The 22,720-nt window shown below is 35.1% G+C and overlaps 1 protein-coding gene across 5 annotated transcripts in view; it reads left to right on the top strand.

The window, feature by feature from the left end:
- The window catches only part of drosha (ribonuclease 3 drosha), a 144,633-nt gene that overhangs the window by 9,830 nt on the left and 112,083 nt on the right, over positions 1 to 22,720 (top strand). For 4 of the 5 annotated variants that reach the window (XM_085821014.1, XM_085821018.1, XM_085821015.1 and 1 more), the window contains 2 exons: positions 1,967 to 2,564; positions 15,753 to 15,849. In XM_085821014.1, the coding sequence (XP_085677140.1) occupies positions 2,030 to 2,564; positions 15,753 to 15,849 (632 nt within the window). In that variant the 5' untranslated portion in view covers positions 1,967 to 2,029. The remainder of the gene's footprint in view (positions 1 to 1,966; positions 2,565 to 15,752; positions 15,850 to 22,720) is intronic. The other variant, XM_085821017.1, reaches the window with a different exon arrangement.

Here is a 22,720-nt window from a genome sequence, read left to right on the forward strand (position 1 = left end):
TTACTAAGATAGTTGTACTAATATATAAGTACCAATTATTTTTATTGTAGTAGTAGTTAATTTGAACTTTAATTAAATTTACCATTAATTATTTTCCGTTTTGTATTAACTGTTACCAGCAACAATTAATTGGTACCAAGGTAACGTGTTAACTTGGTCTGTAACTTCTATTCTAATCATGTCCTTAATATATGCCATCAAATCTCCTGTTTTTGCATTTGTTATGTTCTCATTGGCCTTTTGAGATGTGTCAAATAAACAATATGAAAGATGACTTTTTGCCAAACAAAACAAGCAAGTCGTTCTGATTCCCATTTGACAGAGTTACATAAGATTTTAAAACTAAATCATAACTCCATATTGAAATGGCCACTGCAATATGTCATCAGAATTGGCAAATTTAAGCACAGCAGAATGTAATTTATAAATTTCAAATGCTGCCAAAGATCTTTTGGTAGTTTTGGTTAATGGAAGGACAAAAGCTTTTTCAAAATTTTAGGAAGCATTAGGTGATATTTCCTGAGGTTTCCATGAAACAGTGCAATGCCATACAAATATGGGTTAGAGAGCCAGGACAAATCCGTTGTCTTTCTGGTCTGAGAAACAGCAGTGTAAAGATAGTTGGCTGAATTGCAGTCCAGAGTTCACTTTGTGAACGATATATCAGCACCCTCCTTGAGCTGTTTACAGGTATTTATTTCATTATATGATTTCATTAATTACATTAAATGTCTTCATAATGAAATGACAGATTGAGAATAGAAAATTGTTTGAAATGTGATCACATGTACAGCAGATTTACTCTTATTTCAAGAATCAATCAGATTTTGTAAAGGAGGACAGGATATGGCAGGTAAGACTGTTATAGGTTTGGACAGTTTTCTTTGAGACTGTCTAGTGGCTGAGTAGATAAGACTGCTGAACTGTGGTCATTCATTCTGTGTTTAGCTCATAACATAGTCTGGCTGCATGGGTGTTTTACTGAATGTAAATAAGAACTAGAGGACAGTAGTCGTAATTATGTGCTGAAGCACTAAGGTGTCATAATCTGTTTATTTCACCTTGTGAGGGGCTGTATGATGAGACCATTATTATTAAGTGGGAAGAAAGAAAATTGATCCAATAAATTTTTACTCTGAGATTCAGAGTTCAATTTTTTTAATGCAGAAATTTATTCTCTTTTTCTTTCTGTTTCTCTCTCTGCAATTTTTTTCTTCTTTTTTTAAGAAAAAAAAATCAGTGTGAATTATGTAGCTTAAAATTGCCAAATGATGAATGTTGCAATCACTGTTAAATTCTTACAAGACCAAGGTATCATCCCTACTGAAAAAGCATAAAATTAAACTGGATTTTACGATGCCTATAACATCAAAATGACAATGCAGTGAAAAATCACCTCGTAAAAAACATTTTGAGAATGAATGCTAGCTCAAAGATTGACATTTGTTTTCTAATAGAAATTTTATTTATTTTGTTAGGAGACATTTGTTTAGAATTTCATCAGCTGAGATCTGAGATGAATCATTGACACAGCTGTGAATTGGAATAAGTACATTCATTCTTAATTGTTACTTAATTTGTCTTTGTTTTTTGTATTTATTTAGGACGTAACAAAATAGCTATTTTTTTCTATTAAACTGTTTGTATTTTTAAGGCTGGGCTGTCATTCCTATTTCCTTTACAGTTATATTAAGTCCCAATAGTATAGCATTGTACTGCCAGATGGGATTCAAAGCAATGATAATACTATTGAAATTAAGGGAACTAAAAAAAAAAAAAAAAAAAAAATCTAAACCATTGTCAAAGTTACATTGATACCAATTAAAATTCCTGGTAGGAGTTACATGTAAGTACTATAATTTTTTTTATGTAAAAATTCTGTTATTGTAGATTTTAAAAGTATAAATTTTTTGGTCATATTTATAATATTTTTATGGTAATAAGGAACTGTTTCCTTCTTTGTCAGGTTATATAAAGTTTCAAATTCCAGTTAAACCAAGAACTTGTTTATCTAACATTATTGGCAGTAATGTCAAATGCAAATAGTCATTCATGGCGTCCACTGTGCCCTTCACGGCCACCTGTTATGATGAATCAACGTTGGACTCCTCCACCTCGTATACCAAATACACGTATGCCACCTCCTAATTGGAACAATACTGGCTGTCAGAGTAGTATTCCACCACCCCCACCCCCACCCCATGTAAATCAAACTCCTGCATCTCCAAATCGACCAGTTGTCTCTTGGCCCTTTCCACCACCTCCTATACCTTCTCAGTGCGAGAATATTAGAATGATACCTCCTCCTCCTTTCCCATTAAATACTCCTCCACCTCCTCTAATGCCTACTAATATGCCATCAGTACAGAATTTTCCCCCAAAGTTTCCACCACCACCTCTTCCTCCCATTGCCTCCCTTCAAAATCCCATGCAGCTCAAAACAGAATCACCTGCAGATGCATCTTTTGAAGGTTTCCAGGGTAGTGCACCTCTGCCGTTTCCTCCGCCTACAAACGTTTCACCAGCTAAATATCTACCACCTCCATCAGCTGGAATGTTTCCTGGTAAGTGATTATTTGAAAATATGTGTAATCTTAATTACAGTTGAATTCTAGTTATCTGAACTAACTGAGACCATACACCATTGAAATTTTCAAAAAGTCTGGTTCATTGGTTGATTGAGTCAAATAAGTTTTTGTAAGCCAAATATATATATAATTGTAAAGCTATCAATCCTCTTGGTAAATTTAGGAGACTCCTGAGTTTTCCTCACATCTCCTAATTTAGTAAATCTCCAGCTCTTCAGGATTTTAATTTATCTGAATTGATGTCATCTACTTGAAATATATTCTTAGGAGATTTATTGATAATTTAAATGTCATTGGGAAAAGATATTCTGATGACTAATTCTTAAAAAAAAAAAAAAAAAAAAAAAAAAAAACTGAAATAATGGCATTGTCATTCTTTAAGTAAACTTAAAATTGTGTAATCTTTTTTTCCTTGGCTGATTTTCAGTGTAATTTTTTAAATTACTTTTTATTTGAGTAAAAGTTTACAATAAGGTGCCGCTTGAGATTTTTGGCAATTTTTAGGATGCCAAGAAGGGCACCAAAACGTAGTGTTTCTAAGTTGGCTGTCATCTAAAATAATCACGAAAATGTATGTTACAAAAATAACAAAAGTACTCACCTTGTGTGTTCTTGGGTTGGTTCTTGTCTCATCGTCATTATTAAATGACTGCTGCGCATACATAACACTGATCATATAGTCCAGGAATTGATCCTCCTCCTGATTCCGATATTGGTAATAAACTCTTGACAAGTAGGAATAAAAGATATCATCCGACGACTGCCGGAGACCCCGCTTATGAAACTCGTGCTCGGCTCCATGTGCCCTCAATTGTGTTGGTATGAGCAGCAGTTTCAAGCACCGTTCTCATTACAAACTCACTCATAGCATCCAATTGATCCTTAAGCTTGAGGAGACGTGTATGTTTCATACAAACTTGACATTCATTACGAGAACTAATTCATAGCAAGAACTCGTACACTGATCAGTTATAACTTTCTAACACTTTCCCCTCTAAATCATGGTGGAGGGGGGGAGAGACCATTTATCTTGCCAGACATACTTCGTGGAAGTGACAGGACAATGATTAATTAGAACCAGCCAGCAGATAAAAACTAAAGGTCAGTTAATGACAATTAAAATTCCTGTAATTAAAAATATGTGAATCACGTAGCCCTTGATCTCTAACCAATAAGTTCCAAATCAGATTAAATTTAAGAAAAACATTGGCATGTAACAATAAAAAGGCTGACATAACGTTGAGGAAACAGAATCGATTCTGGGTTACCAGAAAAATGATCAGTATTTGGTGTTAAATCAAAGGCTACCCTTCTCTGCACCAGAATCTTTATTTGATGTTGCCAGTTTTGATACATTATAGAGAACATAAATTATTTTATGAAGTCTTGAGTGACCTTGAGATATAGATATTTGTACTCAATTTTGCTTTAATTACCAAGTGTATCTACAGTATTATAAACATGCTAATTATTAATTTTATTTTTTATTATATTAAAAATATTATACCAAAAATTATTAATATTTTATAATATTTAATAAATCATTTTAGTTCTTTTTTTGTAGTTAGGTTTTCATCATTGTAAAATTTTGAAAGAATTACAGAATTAAATGGTTCGCCAAAAAGGATAAAATTAAAATTTAGATTAGTGAATTAAATATTATATTAATATGTTTTAGCATGTAATCATGTTATAACTGCTGTAGTTATTCAATCGATGCCTTATAAAGTGACTTGAAGTTAAATTCACCAGTTTGAAGCCTCATATTTGTGCAGTGTGAAAAACCTAGTTTTTATGTTTCAAAGTTGGCAGCACTAATCTCTGTTATTAAATAATGAAGTACTATTTGTATGTATGTATGTTCCTCATATTGTGGAAAAACAATGGCATCTAGAATCACCAAATTCTGAACACACATCATCCACCATCCAAACACATGTGCCAACCAGCGACCTAGCCGTAAAGTCGCTGAATTCTGGTAGTTCAGTCCGAGGTTCGAATTCTGGCAAAAGAGCTGGCTGTAAGGTGGTTTTCCCCTTGTGTAACATGTATAAGAGCCAGTTTCCCTTAGAAAATCCTCTACAAAGGCATCCCTTTCTTTAGGCAGATAGCCCTTGAGTGCTTTATGATAATTAAATAAACCAAACGTAACACATGTGGATGTAAAAACTTGAATTTTTAATATCAAATTTGTTTTGCTATTTATTTCATATTTTGTAAGAATTTCATGATATTTTTATTAATAAATTTGACAATTTAAGAGCAGTGTGTTGTCACTCTATAAAATATGAAATATTTATGTTTTAAATTTAGCCAAGAAACTTAGCAATCTAAAAATAATGTGTTGCCACTTGGCAAAAAATAAGATATTTACTTTTAAAATTTAATTAACAAACTTAGCGATTTAAAGAAATGAGTTGCCTCTGCCTGAAATAAAATATTTTTATTTTCCGTGCACCAGTTTGTTGCCATTTGGTAAATTGTAAGATATTTGATTTTCTTTCAAATTTAGTATCTGTTATTGAATGAGAAACTAAATTTAAAAGTACTAAGTGCAGTTGTATATCTCTATTATTGATTTCAAGCTGGACCTACGAAATTACATTAGATAGACTCATAAAAATTATTATATATATTTTTTTAATTTTCATAATAATTATTTTAAGCTGCTGGCTGTACAAGTGGCTGGGTTAACTATGATACAAACGAGACAGTTATATTTATTGTATTTTTTATAATTCTATGAAAATCTACTGTTGAAGAAAATGTTTTTTATTTATTTAAAAAATGGGATGTACAGTAAGATCCCGCTTAACGCGGGGGATACGTTCCATCAAAGTAGAGCGTAATGCAAAACAGCGCTAAACGAGGCTATCTTTACATGTAAATATTGGGGTTAGGGGAAGATGGCTAGGAAATTGGTTAGGTATTAAATTTAAAAAGTATGTTTTTTTAATAAAAATGAAACCAAACATTTATTTCTTAAAGCTCAAATTAATACCACATTATTATTTCTTGCAAAAATAAAAACAAAATATAAATAACAAAACGAATATTCTTAAAAAAAAAACAAATAAAATTCTCAGTCAGTCATATTTAGTTAGCCTTCCGCGTTTTCAGTGTTCTGCCTTTTTGTGACAAAAGCATCTAATGTTGTTTGTCCTTAATTTTGACCACGCCTTACTTTTGAGCTCCTGTCAAAATTCGGATCATTTTCAATGAATTGATCCATTATTTCAGTTATGGTAGACAAACTCCTTTTTACAAACGCCATCGAAAGTTCTTTTTGCTCTTCTTCTGAATCACTGCTGTCAACATTTTTGTTTTCTTCTCGTTCAGTTAATTCCTTGAGCTCATCATTAGAAAGACTAGCCGCTGCTTCTTGAATTATTTCTTCGACATCTTCCACATTTACCCCTTCAAAATATGTCTGTACAATACAGCACCAAACAAGAAATACAAGTACACTCTTTCAGATATGTATTTGAAACCTATCGCTGCATAATATTTTGGAGAATCCCCGTATGCTACGAGAGATTTCGTGGAATCCCCGGGTTGAAATAAAAGAGCGCTAAACGAAACAGCGTTAAGCGGGGTCTTGCTGTACACTTATTTTGTAGGATAAGCAATTTTTTTTTAATTTCCTACTTGCATGATGTATTTTCTGTTTTTTTTAAAAAAAGATAATAAAATTAATTTTTATTTGTGTATGCGAGTTCAAAATAAAAAAAAAATACTTTCCTTTGTTTTGTAAAGTAAAATATAGTGTTAAGATTTATATAAAAAAGTATATTATGTTTTTTATTCAAATAAAACTAAAATAAGACATTACTAGTATATGATATGTATAAATACATATAAAGGATATAATGACACTGTGTATAAATATATCGATTAGACTTTTCTTAAAACCAATTTTTCGGGGCTATTTCTGACTTTCGTGCAATTTTCAAATTTTAATCCTGTGATCATTATAACAATGTGAGGTCTGAAATAATGCAGCTTTCTTTTAATGTGAAAACTTTTAAAATATTAAATTCACACCAGAATGTAAAATGAATTAAAAAAGAGTTCGAAATTTTAAATTTGGGCTTCATTATGTACGTGTTTTCATGCAAGACTATGTGTACTCAAAATGTAGGGGCTCTAAATGCTAGTTTCTTTACACAGTGTGATGAACTCACAGATGCTTCATTTTATAACAGAAATCGTGAGATTGGATCTAAATTAAACATAAATTTATGTGAATTGAAATAATCACCAAAGAATAGATTGCAATAGCTTGGGAGGGGATTTGAAAGATTTCGGATTTTAATGGTCTCCTAAAAGGGTTTGTTAAGGTTTTTTTCTTTCTTGCTGAGCTCTCAGTCTACCAGTCTGCTGTTATACTCACTCCTATCAGCCATTTTTTTTTTTTTTTTGTCTTTTTAGCTTTATTATTAAGCATAATTTTCTTTCCACTTACACCATATACAATTGAACAGCAAAATTACACAAAATTTGAAAAACAGCATAGGAATATACATTTAGAATTCTTGATGCAGTGTTAAGTGTTGGCATCGATTTTTTTTTTTAAAGTCTTTTCTCAGTTTATCAACATATTATACAAACATAACACATTCACACAAACACTTTTCTGACATCTTTCAGCATGGCAAGGAATTTGTCCCTGTTGTTGACAGATTGCCACAATAGTTAAGCAAGGTGACAGGGTAGCATCGTAGGTCTTGTTCATCTCATATTCTGCACAGTTTTTGTTTAAGATGACCTCGTAGACATTCTATTGTCTGAGTGTAGGTACCATTAGCAGGAACAACGATAACCGTCAGGTGGATTTATCCATGCTGATCTAACATTCTGTGGACAGGCTGCTCTTCACTGTAAATAGTTGTTCCTCATTCTACTTCTCTCAGTACAATTGGAAGTAGTGTCTGTCTTGTCATTTAACTACAAAATGCCATCTCTCTATAGCATCATTAACATTGACAACATGACATTATGAGAAACTAAAAACCCAAGGGCCCCTCAGTGCTATTTTCATGGTTTCAGAAGTTTTGTATAACCTCTGCAACTGAGTCAGTGCATGGTAATTGCTCTGCTGGTATATTGCCTCGAAGCGGCCATCCACAGTTGGCCTTAATGTTTCTTACATAAGGCCTCGTTGACCTCTATGCATACTCCTATGTAGGGTTTATATTTATTTTAACTAACATTTATTTTAAGTTTAAACTATCTTTCCTGTCAAGCCTTACTTTCCCCTGGAACTGCCAATGCCAGAATATGTAAATTTGAGTAGAACGCGCAAGCATTCAAATTATCAGCGGAAGTATTATGATTTAAATAGAAGGAAACAAGTTCGGTGTGAGATATTCTTACTGCACGAGCGCGGAGGTAGTTAGCGAGAATTGAAGAACCCCGCGTTGCGGCCTATGTGCTTGGCGGGAAGTAGTGGTAATCGTTCCAGTGAGCTTCAAGTCTGCTGAATTAGCAGCGGTATTGTAAAACGCGATGAGTTAGTTATTTTAGAGAGCCTCGTAGTTAGAATCTTGTCTTTACTTTCTTTTCAGGTTATTATTTTTATTTGACTGCCGAGTTGGCACCGTCTGTAAGCGTCAAGAGCACGCAATTGTAATTTATTACGTTGAATAAAAAGGGACTTAAACCCTTCACAAGACTCTATCTTTTATACAGTTTCCACAGTCACCCCTTGGTTGCGTGCAAGTTGGAGGCGCGCAACGTTATATTGGCGCCCGAACAATTATCGAACTGAAATGGCCGAAAATTGGATGGAAGCCGCTGGACAACACCAAGAAATGACAACTCAGTTAGAAGGATTTGGATACCTGGTCCAGACTTTGAGAGCATCAATCAAGCCAAACGTCTATTTCGACGGAAAAAATTCAGTGGCGGTATTTCTCGAAGGTCTAGAAAACCATTTTCAGCTCTACCCTGTGCCTGAAAGACAAAAAGTTGCCATCGCCACATCAGCACTAAGAGGACAGGCCGCGCTATGATGGAAAAATATAGGTAAATTTTTATTAGGGGAATTTGGAAGCCCGACATATATATTTGAAAATTTCAAAAATCGTTAGTAAAGGCCTTCCCCATAGTGAAAGATCGCGCACGGCTGGAAGCCGAACTACATAGTTTCTACCAACGGGATACAGCAGAATTGACGGACTTTATTTTACGAAAAATCAAGCTAACGGATATGCTGTATGGAAAAAAACCCGATGCGGAGATTATTGAAATAATATTACCAAGATTGTTACCCGCTGTCCAAGACTACTTTGAAATTAGAAACCCAAGCACATTGCAGGAACTTTTCGAATTGGCGGTGAAGTTTCAAAATCGCAGAATAGCGGAAAAAGCGAGAGGGGAAACATATTCTCAACATACCCGAAGGAAGGAGGAAACCAGAAATGGAAATCGCTCATATGGGGGAAAGAACTATCAAGCTAACGCATCGAAACTCGAAGGTCAAGGCCCAAAAAGAAAATTTGAAAATAAACATCCGCGTACCCAGAAGACACAGATTGAAAGGAAAGCTTTAAACGAATAGAGGGGCCTGTGAAAGGGAGGGTCCAGACCCCGGAAGTTTTAAAAAAACCCTCAAATAGACATTTAAACATGGTCATCGTAAAAAACTCACAGCTACCAATTATACAAGTCCTGGTTGGCGATGTACCAGTAGAAGCCCTCATCGATACAGGAGCAGAAGGAAATTTTATGAGTGAAAAGTTCTTCAAAAAGAATTTTTATAGGATACGACTATTTAAAACCAGAAATACGGAAATTATAGCGGCGCAAGGAAAAACATGTCACTGCATCGGGAAATTATCATTAAACTTACAGGTAAAAGAGGAAAATCTCAAAGTATTAATTTTTGTGGTGAAAGACCTGCAACACTCTCTTATTTTAGGTATGGACTTTCTAAGGGCCGCGAGGGCCAAATTAAATTTTCAAGATAGTTCCGTGGTGTTGGAGATGGACCAGAGGGTGGTGGAACCTGTGGAGACACCTCAATTGGACCTTAGCCATCTGAACGACCATGAAAGTAAAGCAATCCAGCAAGTGGTGAGTAATTTTTCTCATTTGTTTTCAGAAAAACCAGGAAACTGCCAAATCGTGACTCACAAGATTCAATTAAATGCCGAAAAACCTTGTAGGACTAAACCGTATCGTTATGATAAACAAAAAGACTTAATCATCGAAGAACATATTCAGGAGATGTTAAAGAATAAAATAATAACGCCCATAAATAGTGAGTATGCGAGTCCAGTCGTACTATGTAGGAAAAAGAACGAGTTTCCTCCTTCGGATAAAAGGGCTTGGAGGTTTGCTATTGATTACAGAAAACTAAATAGTATTACTAAATTTCCAGTTTACCCTTTGCCGGTTATAGACGAGATCATTAGACAGATCAAATCGACAAGATATATGTCTACTTTGGACTTAACGTCTGGCTACTATCAAATAGCTATGAGACTCGAAGATATACATAAAACCGCGTTTATAACAAAATCGGGCACTTATGCATTTTTACGCATGCCCTTTGGGTTGTGTGGGGCCCCATCAACATTCCAGAGAGCTATGGACATTGTTCTAAAGCCTGTCGTAGGAAAATCAACTTTAATTTATCTAGATGATATAATTATAACGAGTAGTACGTTGGAACAACACATTAATGACCTCCAACAAGTTTTTAAATTATTAAAAGAGGCCGGTCTTACAATTAACGCCTCAAAATGCAAGTTCGCAACTAAAGAACTTAAATATCTCGGTTATAAAATTTCGCAAAAGGGTATAGAAACGCAAGATTCAAAAATAAAAGCTATTAAGAATTTCCCACCGCCCAACACCGCCAAGAAACTTTCTTCTTTCCTTGGATTATGTTCTTACTATCGATCTTTCATAAAAGATTTCGCTAATATTGTTGAACCACTCTTAGTAATCAAAAGAAAAAAGAGTAAGTTTACGTGGACAGCGGAAGCTAACACAGCTTTTGAAAGATTAAAAGAAGCGCTTATTAATGCCCCTGTTTTAAAATTCCCTGAGGGGGACGAAAACCTGGAAATTGCAGCAGATGCGTCAGACTATGCGGTGGGTGCGGTTCTTATGCAAAATAACCATCCGCTGGCATTTTTTAGTAAAACATTGAATCAGACACAAAGGAATTATACAGCTACAGAAAGAGAAACATTAGCCGTATTAATGGCTGTACACAAATTTCGAGTTTATTTCGGCAAATCGCCAGTAACAGTCTTTTCGGATCATACGGCTGTTGGTAGACTTTACTCGGGAAAAAACCTAACGCCCAGGTTAATAAGATGGGCTTTAAAACTCCAAGAATATAATATCACAATAAAATATAAACCGGGTAAGGAAAACAATGTAGCTGACGCACTTTCTCGTATAAAACTGGACGATGAAGGAAATGAACTTAAATGCGCTGTGTTGACTTCAAAAATTTTAGATTCTAGAGATACGGTTATTACTGAACTGAAAGCTGATCCTGAATTTGGAAATATCTATGCTTATTTGAAAGACCCCGAAAGCTTTGAGCATACAGATATCGATGCGATAAGAAATAGAGCAAAAAACTATGAAATAATAGATAATTTATTTTTCTATACGAAAACAACAAACGAAAATCTTGAGTATAAGCCAGTCATCCCAGCCTCGCTTCGATTAAGCATTTTGAAGGAGTTGCACGAAGAGAAAACAGCGGGCCACCTCGGGGTCAGAAAGACTATAAAAAGGGTACGCGAGGCGGTATATTTCCCGCAATTATACAAAATAGTAACGGCGTATGTCAGGTCCTGCAATCAATGTCAGTTAATAAATGATATTAATTACAGCCCGGCCGAGTACTTAAATAGCATTCGCGCTACATTTCCGAATGAAATTTTAGGCATAGATCTCCTTGGTCCCTTCCCCCAGAGCGAGTTAAATAAAAATCGTTTTCTTTTAGTAATAGTAGATCATTTTTCAAAATGGATAGAAATTGTTCCACTTAAACGCGCGTCAGCCAAAACAGTCGCAGATGCATTCTTACACAGATACATTTTAAAATACGGTGCACCGATAAAAGTCATTAACGATAACGGAAAACAATTCATTAGTCAAATATTTAAAAACATATGCAATGGACTTGGCATACGCCATATCAAAATGGTTCCGTATAGACCACAGGCTAACATAGCAGAAAGAGTTAATAAAAACATAGTAAAAATAATTCGCAGCTACGTGAGCACACATCACAAGCGCTGGGATGGCTACATAAATGAATTAGCTTATGCTTTAAGAATGGCACATCATGATACTATGGGGAAAACTCCAGCAGAATTATTTTTAGGCAGAAAGTTAATTACGCCTTTAGATAAATTATTCTTTGTGCAACAAAGAGAGCAGGAGTTTAAACAAAAAGATGTGCAAAAGCTAATTGATCAGGCACTTAAAACCTTGGATACGGCAAGAAATAGGCAAAAACTATATTACGATAGAAAACGCTGTGAAGCAGATTTTAAAGTTGGGGATAAAGTATTGAAGCGGAAATTTTCTTTATCAAGTGCCCCAGACAATTTTATGGCAAAGCTAGCTCCAAAGTTTGAAGGCCCCTATGTAATTCAGGAAATCAAAGGGGTAGTATTATATCTTAAGAACGAGAGAGGGGAAATCTGTAAAGCAAGTCCCGACCAGGTGAAAAAATACTATAATCCAAATGATTTTGAAATCCTTAAAAGTTTCTTGCAGGACTCAAGTCTAAACGAAGTAGAAGGACCAGAGACTACAATAACTATTCCACCACCCAAGAAACAGAGAACTGAAGAGAGACCTAGCACTTCTACAACCCGGACGTCGGTATCAAAAAGAAAAAATAATTTTCAAACTCCGTTGTTTAAGAAAAACAAAAATACAGATGCACCGGGTAAAGAAACCGTGGTAAAGAGAAAAACACCACCTACAAAGGATAGCAGGAGAAATTACACATCAAGGAGAACGCGCACACGGCCACAGTCAGGTGCCAGCAAGGCCGCCGTTCCGGAAACTGAAACGCCAGCAGGAGGCACAAAAATACGAGGAACAGAGGAAATTCAAGAAGGACTCCAGACCGGAGGACGTCAAGACCAGCCGTCCCAGGCAGAAACGGAAAGGCCAACAACCAGACGATTACTCCGTCAAGAGGCCAGCATGTAGAGGACGCAAAAGAAAAAGCAACGTGGACGACACTCGGAGATCAATAAGGAGAAGATTGACATCCATGAAACCTCTAACTTGGGATCAATTTTGCCAAAAACGGATGACGGAGTTTCAAGCATCGAAAACTCAAAGATAAGTTAAAACCTTCTATAATTTTTTTTCTCTTTTGTTCCGAAATGTTATGCATAAGTACGAAGTTCTATGTTTTGACAAAAGTCAATATGTCTCGGTTGAGACTTAGTTTTGTTTTACTTTATTTAGCTAAGGCAAAAGTATTATTTTCTTTAAGTGTAAAAGCTAAAAACAAGCATTTTCTGTTGGTCGAAAGACTAATTCTGTTATGTTAAAGCCAAAATTTGGCCGAAGATAAAAATAACTTCGTATTCTTGTATTAATAAGAATTTTACTTTCAGTGCCGCCAGCTTGGCGAAGAATGAGTAAAGTAAAAATTTATTTTCTCTTATTCATTTTATGGTCAATTGTAAAAAGCATATGTATTAAACTTTTGTAAATGTACGTAAATCCTTGAAGGTTATGTAAAAGTAGAATTTAGTCTAGAAGCATAAAATTGTAGATGCTAAAAGTGAATGCTTAAAAGCAATGAAGTCAAAATTTAAGTATTAAACTGTAAAGTCATGCTTTAGAGCGAAAGCCTGCATGTTTAAAGATGAATGAGGGGAAAGTTAGAATGAATGTGTTTTGTAGGGTTCTCCACCTACATTTGAATTTTTAAGACTATTAAAGTAGCTCATTGAGTTGTAGAATGTCGAGTAAGGTGTGTCTATTTGGTCGTTGAATTCTAACAAATAATGGTGGTTAGGGGAAGTGTTGTAAGACTAAAACACGAATATTCCCGTTTGACACCACACACGGTGGAGAGCCAGGGTAAAGTTAAATTAATGCTTAGTTAGTTAAATTAATGCTTGAAAAATTGAATGAATGTGAAGTAAGCAATAACTAAGAAAAACGAATCGTTTAAAAAAAAATTTATTGTGTCAAGAAAGTGTAAATTATAATGTATTTAGAAAGATACTGATACTTATTCCTTCCAGATGCTGGAAGGAAAGACCAAGATTGATTGATGAAGTCCAGGAAAAGTTGCTGTAAGAAGAAAGTTATAACGAGCAACAGAATTTTAATATACAAATGGTTACATAAGATTTTTTTGTGTAAACGAGGTTCTCGCCAGTTAGTTCAGAATTAGAGAAACTTACAACAGGTCGTTTGTAGGACCTGCTTCCAAGTTTTCCAAATTCTGGCAACGGCAAATGTAGGGTTTATATTTATTTTAACTAACATTTATTTTAAGTTTAAACTATCTTTCCTGTCAAGCCTTACTTTCCCCTGGAACTGCCAATGCCAGAATATGTAAATTTGAGTAGAAAACGCGCAAGCATTCAAATTATCAGCGGAAGTATTATGATTTAAATAGAAGGAAACAAGTTCGGTGTGAGATATTCTTACTGCACGAGCGCGGAGGTAGTTAGCGAGAATTGAAGAACCCCGCGTTGCGGCCTATGTGCTTGGCGGGAAGTAGTGGTAATCGTTCCAGTGAGCTTCAAGTCTGCTGAATTAGCAGCGGTATTGTAAAACGCGGTGAGTTAGTTATTTTAGAGAGCCTCGTAGTTAGAATCTTGTCTTTACTTTCTTTTCAGGTTATTATTTTTATTTGACTGCCGAGTTGGCACCGTCTGTAAGCGTCAAGAGCACGCAATTGTAATTTATTACATTGAATAAAAAGGGACTTAAACCCTTCACAAGACTCTATCTTTTATACAGTTTCCACAGTCACCCCTTGGTTGCGTGCAAGTTGGAGGCGCGCAACGTTATACCTACATCTAAGGATGATGATCAAGTATGGAAATACACATATCTCTGCATAAATTAAACCAGTTATACTGTGTTAGCAGCCCCTAACTGTGCATTGTGTCATTCTAACAACCTTGCTGTCATCAAAAGACCAAGAATAAAAAAACTCTAAAATTTCTTATGTGAATAGGCAACTGTTTCGTCTACCATTAAAGGTCCTTGAATGCAGAAAAGTGGTTTGTCTTCTGCAATGACTTATATGTTGGCATATTTTACTTCTGCATGTCAAGCACCTGTATTCTTTATGTTGCCTGTTGGTTATGTGTTTTCATCTAATAACTTCATTCACTTCACCGCTACTCTTACTACATAGTACTAGATTATTTTACTTTGGGTAATAAACTTTGAACATTAAGGTACTGTATTGGAGATTTCTCACTTGTAATTATATAGTAGAATTCAGCTGCTCTCATCTCGATGGCACTGTTCACAATTGGCAGATGACAGATCTGACTTCCACTGATTTGTTTTGCCAGAGGGTGAGGGTGCTATAAGAATGCGGTGAGTAGCCCTGATATAAGCAAGGTCGAAGAAGGAACCAGTCAGGGCCAAATCATGTGTTTCATCCTCATAACCACGTGCAAATACAGGTAGGTCACTTGTTAGAGATTTGACCTGATAGGTCACTTGTTGTGAGAATGCTAGTATTATTATATCACATAGCCTGTACATTATTAAAATAAATCTAATTCTGTGTGCTAACCCAAGTCAAATTAAAAAGCATTCTTTACAGCAATTCACAGAAACAACTTCTACTCTGTAGTATCATATAACCTCTAATTAAAATATCAATAGAAATACATTTAGAAGTCTGAAGAAGATATATTACAAACTTTTAGCTTAAAGCTATTACTTTGAAGAATTTTTCAAAGGGAAAAGTCATTTTTTATCAGAATAATAAAAATGTATGACTATCAGAAAGTTCTAATCAGTTTATGAAAAAATGTATGATTCATGTATCCTAATTAGAATTTATGTTAATATTATCAGTGGAATTTTTTTTTTTTTTTTTTTTTTTTTTTTTTTTTTTTTTGGTTTTACATCTTATCATCTTATGCTGTATATGATATATATGATTTATATTTTCCCTAGTTAGGTATCCTATAAGTAATATGGAAATCTGTAAAAACTTTCCACCACCAGGACCTTCTTCACGAATTGATACAACCCCAACTCAGTATTCACCAAAGTATGTGTAATTCTTGCTATTGTCATAATTAATTATATTTTATATGTATTTTTTTAATGTATAAATTTCCTACATTTTTTATAGATTATTCTTGTATGAATAACTGTGCTTAATAAGTCTAATATTTGTTTGCAACTTTTTTAATCACATCCAGTAAACCTTATTTCACCATGGTAATTTGCTTCTGAAAGCTGTTAGCTATGTGAAGTTTTCATGAACTAACTTTTTTTTAAATTAATTAAAATGGATTAGTCACTCATGGATCATAAATGATTTCTAAATTAAACTTTTATACAAGTACTTTGTGCAAAAACTCATAATAAATATTAGGTCATCTGGTAAATTCTGCATTTTTTTAATAATACATTCAAATGAAGCAGTTATAAACATAAGAAAATTTCATTAAATCCCATGCATGCTATTTTGTCTTCTGTCTTTTTATTATATTTTCAACAGCTGAAAAATTCCTTTTTTCAAAAGTGATTAAGTTTATTTGTAAAGAAGTTATTGAGGTGCTGTTTGACATTCTCCACAGAAGTGAACTTCAGGCCTTTCAGAGAATTTTGAAGTGACCTGAAGAGAAGAAGTGTGAGAGGTCAAGGTTTAGTGAATATGGCAGTGGTGCAAAACAGGGCTGTGGAATCAGAGTCAGGCAGATTTTTGGCTAAAAGGAGTCAGAGCTGGAGTCGCTAAAAACACGTAGACTCCAACTCTAGTTTTTGTTGGACGGTTTGAATTTGAAATGAAATTAAAGTGAATTGAAAAAAAATTAATGACAAACTGAGTTATTATTTTTATTTATTGACTATATACATTAATAAACAGTTATTTTCTATTTTATTGACTAATAAATAAATATAAGGGAGGAGGATAGATGTGATATTTGCCATTATTGATTAAAATAATTCATCAGTTACTTCATTTAGTTACAAATCTCATTGGTAAATTTAGGTATGCAGCAATAGCAGCAAGAACATTGATGCCATTCTTAGGAAGCAAGCAGGAAAAGGAGCAATTATTGATCAAGCAACGTGGTGTGGAAGTACATATTCGATCATATAGAGATTGTTAGAATTAAGAAAATTTTTAAAAGATATAGATAACCCTAATGTTTCACTAAGAGAAAGACTGTGGAATGATCTTCCAGAATTGGAAACTCTTCTTTCTGCACTATATATAGCTACAAAAAAGTTACAGTCTGAAGAATTAACAGGAGGCGAGAATGGAAGAATGTGATCTTTGTTCTTTCTGAAATGGAGGGTTTATTTTAGAAGGAATAATTTCTTCAAAGAAGAAAAGAGAAACTAGTTTGCTAGACAATGAGATCTTGCTGGGTTCATTATATGTAGATCCGAAACACCAAATTTTGTTGGATGACAAACAAATTAAAAAGCCAAAGAAAGCAGTCTATCAACTTTCACTAAGAATGAAATTATTCTCAGAAAAAGTAGAGAATTTGAATAGGACAGTCAAACTGCAGACATTGCTATTAAATCTCTATCATCCTCTTCCAGTGGTGAATTAGATTTTGAGAAATTATTTTGGATAATATTGAAAAGGCTAAGGCAAAGTGAATAAAAATAAAAAACCAAGAGCCTTTAGATATAAAAATGAAAAAATACGAACACGATTTCTACATGGCCATTGAAGAAATAGAGAACTATGATTGCTCTTGCAAGACATCTCTTTTAGAACTAATCACTGCTAATCCTCAAAGTAATCACCATCGGCATCCAGTGCCTTTTGCCAATGAGTGGCTAGCTGTGCAATGCCATCACGGTAAAACTCGGGAGTCTTGAATGCAAAGAAGTCTGTGAGGGCCTTTTTGAGGTGTGGCCCATTGTTGAAGGATTTCGCATGAAGATGGTTGTTCAAAGTATGGAAAAGGTGGTAGTTTGTTGGCACAAGATCTGGGGAATATGGTGGATGGGGTAGTGTCTCCCATCCCAGTTGCTGGATGGTGTCTTTGACCTTCGAAGCCACATATGGCCTTGCATTGTCATGGAGGAGGAGTACACCCATACGATTGACCAATGCTGCCTCTTTATGCATCAGTGCCTGATGCACATGTTCCAGCTGCTGCGAGTACAGACCTGCCGTGATGGTTTGGTCCACTGGTAGGAGCTTATAGCACACCACTTGGCAACTAGTCCTCCAGATACAGAGCATGATCTTGCGTGGGGGAAGAGAAGGTCTCACAGTATGAGGCACAGGGTCTTGTGTTGACAACCAATGTCTGGAATGCCTGGTTGGGTCATACTGGATCCACTTTTCATCGCTGGTGAGTACTCGATCAAATATGGGTGCATTGTGGTGTCGAGTAAGCAATGGCAAACAGGCAACTACACACTGTTGCTTGTTTGCATCAGACAGTGAGTGGGGGTACCTACTTGCTCAGCTTGTATGCCTTTCCTATGCAGTGCAAATGGAGGTTGATCGTTTCATCAGATATCTGGAAGTGTGCAACAAGCTCACCACATGTTTGGCTACTGTCGTTCTCTATGGCTGCTTTCAGGGCCTCATCATTCAGCGCTTGTGGCCAACCACTGCGTGGTGCATCACTAAAAGACATATCCCCTGACCTGAACTTCTGGAACCATTGTCTAGTGGTTTGTTTGTTAACGCCATCATCCCCAAAGGCCTGGCAAACTTGCCGACTTGATTCTGCTGCTGACAGTCCCACATTAAAATCATACAGCAAACAACTTTGAACAAGCACCTTTGACACTTCCATTTCAATCAGTTGCTGTGCGAGCTATGTTTGAAGTACCCATGCAACATGCTTTTATCAGGGTTGCCATGCTACCTGGAAAACCGGAAAAAGTCTGGGAATTCAAAAATTGACCAAAAATTTCAGGGAAAAGTCAAGGAATTTAAATATTTTAGTCAAAATCTGGAAAAATCAGAGAATTTCATATGGCAAATAAGTGAGTTTTGCGCCAGCGTTGGAAACGATCACTTTCTTGGTGAATTGTGTATCGCACGAGCGTCATTAGGGCAGCTGGCATAGGGCCAATTTTTGCAGCTCCAATAAGATTGTCTTTTAGAAAGGCAAAGCAGGTTTCTAGCAACTTTGGTTTCCAGTAACCTCGAGAATCGAGAGAATCGCATTTGCATATGCAGTGCATGTTGAACTAAACAAAATGCTTATTTTCGTATAAAACAAAATCGGTTTAATACGGTACCATGGACATTGGAAACAAAGAATATGTATTGATAAGAAGAAAAATTTCTCTGTAACAGGAGTGGCTCCATTCCAATGTAGAGGTAAATATCTGTCGCCAAAGCTCGAAGCTGGTGTCGAAGTTCGCAGGTCACATTATCAAAAGTTCATAAAATGAATATCGTTTAAAATTTCTTTAAACTTTAATGCAAAAGAAAATATTTTTTCGCACAATTAATTAATAGCTTAGTTATTTTGAGTGGGGAACTACAAAAATCCGTGTTTAAATTGTTGCGAAAAATCAAAGAAGAAACGTTTTGTCGAAGAATGTTTCTCCTTAACACATGCTCCTCAATTTCCTGTACACATCGCGGAGAGGGAAATTCTGGCTGCCAGGTTCCGTCGGCAAATCCCTTGGCGAATTTTCCCTCCGCTTTCTAGCAGCTTAATAGCATTACATCTGTGGAACTTTTCCTTCTTTACATAGACATTCTTTGGTTAGAATAACCTCCACGTATTCTATTCTAACCTCCATGTATGGTACACACGGGATTTGGTGACATTATGATGAGCAGTAAACGGGTCATTTTGGTGTAGGCAACAATTTTCAAAATCGTGCCAAGGCCTTACTGTGTACTAGGATTTTATCACAAAATCTTTTAGACCTTTTCTTTTTAATAAATGCCTTATTTGGCATTTTTGAGTAAAATAAAAAATAGTAATCAGTCATCTAGGCTAACCATGAAATATAACTATATTCGCTAAAATGTCGTTGATTATTCTAATTCAATTTTTAAGTAACTATATTTTTTTTCTTATTTGTATCATTTAATATTGCTTCTTCCCTCTAAATTTATTTATTATTAGTAAATAATGCTTTCAAATTTCAGAAAATTTTCTCTAGCGTAATCCTGAAATTAATTCTAGCAGTATGATGGCATAATATCATGAAATTTAATGCACATATTTTTTGCTTATGTATGTTGCTGAATAAATATAAAATACCTGAATTTATTTTAAAATGTCATTAAATATATTTCTTTCGTTTAGCTGCAAAATGTCTGTAAAAAAAGACATTTTTAAATTCAGATTGGGCAGATTCTAATCTCAACAACCTAACCCCTTCATTGCCAGGTTTGGCGACTACTTTTATGTTGGAGTTTACTCTTCCAGTGTCATATCAGAAATGGCAAGAACTTTTTTGGTTACCTTCTAAAAAGTGATCGTAGCCTTGAAACTGAGTTTAAGGATGTTCCATTATCTCAGTTCTGGGTAATTACAAAAAAAGAGTTCCCATCCATCAGTGAAAAAGCTATAAACATTCTTTTCCCATTTGTTGTATCATATATATATATATGTGAACAAGTTTCTCTTAAGCTCATTATCAAGAATTTAAAAGAATTTATCATTGAAAAGTCTTGATTATGAATTGCATATAGCTCTTTTACCATAGATTCTGATGCAAAAAAAAAAGTTGAGTTTCCAAAAGCAAGCCAAAGTATGTTATTGAAGTAAGAAAGTAATATGTGTATTAAATGTTGGCAAAGAATATTGTAGGTATTAATATTAATAACCAATAGGTTTTATTTTTCAGTATTATTACCATATTTATACAACTGGTAATTCTTTTGTGTAGTAATTAATATTATTGTACGTTTTTAGAAAAGCCATTTGATTATATTGTTCTTGTTTTTTGGTGTAATGTTATGTGTTGTTTCAATTTATTTATTCAATTGTTGCATTTTCTGTAATAATTTTAGGGTGCGATTTTGTGTAATTTGTGGCCTATTATTGTATCTTTAGGCACTTATTTCTAGTATAAAATTATAGATCCTGTAATTCTGAATTGATTAATGTTTAAAATATAAGCTGAGATATGGGCAAAAGCTTCTTTGGTAAGCTGTAATAGCAAGTGCCTTGGCAACATTTCTTTTTTCAATAAATCAAATTTTAAAAATTCTAGAAATATTTTTTCTTGTAGAAGGCTAGATAACTTTGTAACCACCAGGCAGCATCTGATTAAATACAAATGTGATAGCTAGTATTCAGTTCAGTTCCGAGTTTATTCAGAATGCGAGTCAAAGAGTTAGCTATGCAAATCATGAATTGTGTTTTAAAGTTTACTCTTTAAGTAATATTGGTAATCTTTGATATTTCTAGTTTTGTTAAGGAGGATTTGTTTTATCTCTGTCCGTAAATCTGTGGCAATCCTGAAACATAATTCTTGTTTGTGCTTTAGTCTTATTTATTTATTTTTTTTTTTTTATTTTTTTTATTTTTTTATTATTTTTTTTTTTTTGCTTGCTATTGTCGCTATCTGTTAACACATGCATTCCCTTTACTCTGCAAGATGGTTTGATCATAGGTCTGCTTTGTGTGAATTAACTACTTTAACATTGTCACAAAAGTGCACCTGTACAGTAGTTTTGGATACTTCAACTGTTTTAGGGTGTGAACATCTAATAAAGCCTCAGGATTGCTAAACACTTGCCCCCAAGCAATTTTTAATGTGATATGAGGGACTATGACTCATTGGTGTTTATTGAGCTTGTGTACTTTATTAGCTGCGTATGCTGATGTGATAGATTATAGCTTTGTTGGGCTGCGGCCACAGTATGTGGGTGTGCCTAATTGGGCCTGTTGTATTGTAGTGCATGGTGCAGTTGCATGGGGTTTCCTCTTAGGTAGGCAGAAGTGAATATTTGAAGTCATTCACTTTGGCAGTCCCAAAATGTTATGCCTTACTTGTGAATCGCATGGTGCTTGCTCATATTGTCATCTACACTCATGTCCATAAATTAAGGATAATTCGGAGTCACGTGGAAATCATACTTTAAAATAAATATATCACCTGTAAAATCACTACACACATCTTCAAGAATAATACACAAATTTCAGGAAGTAACCAGATGACACCAATGGTACGTCACAATGACGAGAGTGTAAGAGAGTGATATATAAGGAATACAGGCAAAGAAGTAAAATTGTTCGCAGCCACTTTATAAGCATTTCAGTGCAATAACCGAATAGTTATGACACAAAGGACATATTTGGATGATTTTTTACGTGGTAGAATTATCGGCCGTCTGGAATGTGGGCGTACCCAACTGGGAGTATCAGATGAACTTGGAATTGCCCAGAGTGTCATCTCCAGGCTTCGGCAATGATTCCAAGATGATGGTACTGTGAGTAGACGTTACAGCACAGGTCGCCCCAGAGTTACAACGCCGAATGAGGACCGGTATTTGGCAGTTACTGACAAAAGAAACATGCGGAGCACAGCCTCAGCTCTCTTCAGCCACTGGTACGACAATATCAAGACAGACCGTGTACAGACGCTTAGGGCAGATTGGTCTATATGCTCCTAGACCTGTCAGATGTGTTCCACTTACTGCAACTCACTGTCGCCTGTGGTTAGCCTGGAGTAGAGAGCATGCATTATGGATACCGCAACAGTGGGCTTGTGTGATGTTTTCCGACGAGTCCAGGTTTAGCTTGCAGTCTGATTCTCGCCGGACTTTCATATGACGAGCTCTAGGTGCCTGTTACCACCAAGAAAACATCATTGAACGACACCGTTACGGTGGTGCAGGAGTGCTCGTTTGGGGTGGAATTATTCTGGGTTCCAGAACTGACCTACATGTTCAAATTGGAACCATGACAAGCCAGATCTATCAGGATTCTGGAACAACATGTACGTTTGTTTTG

This window comes from Stegodyphus dumicola, chromosome 7 (assembly GCF_044657685.1).
Source record: "Stegodyphus dumicola isolate Sdum_Otavi_A_Nest chromosome 7, ASM4465768v1".
NCBI lineage: Eukaryota > Metazoa > Arthropoda > Arachnida > Araneae > Eresidae > Stegodyphus > Stegodyphus dumicola.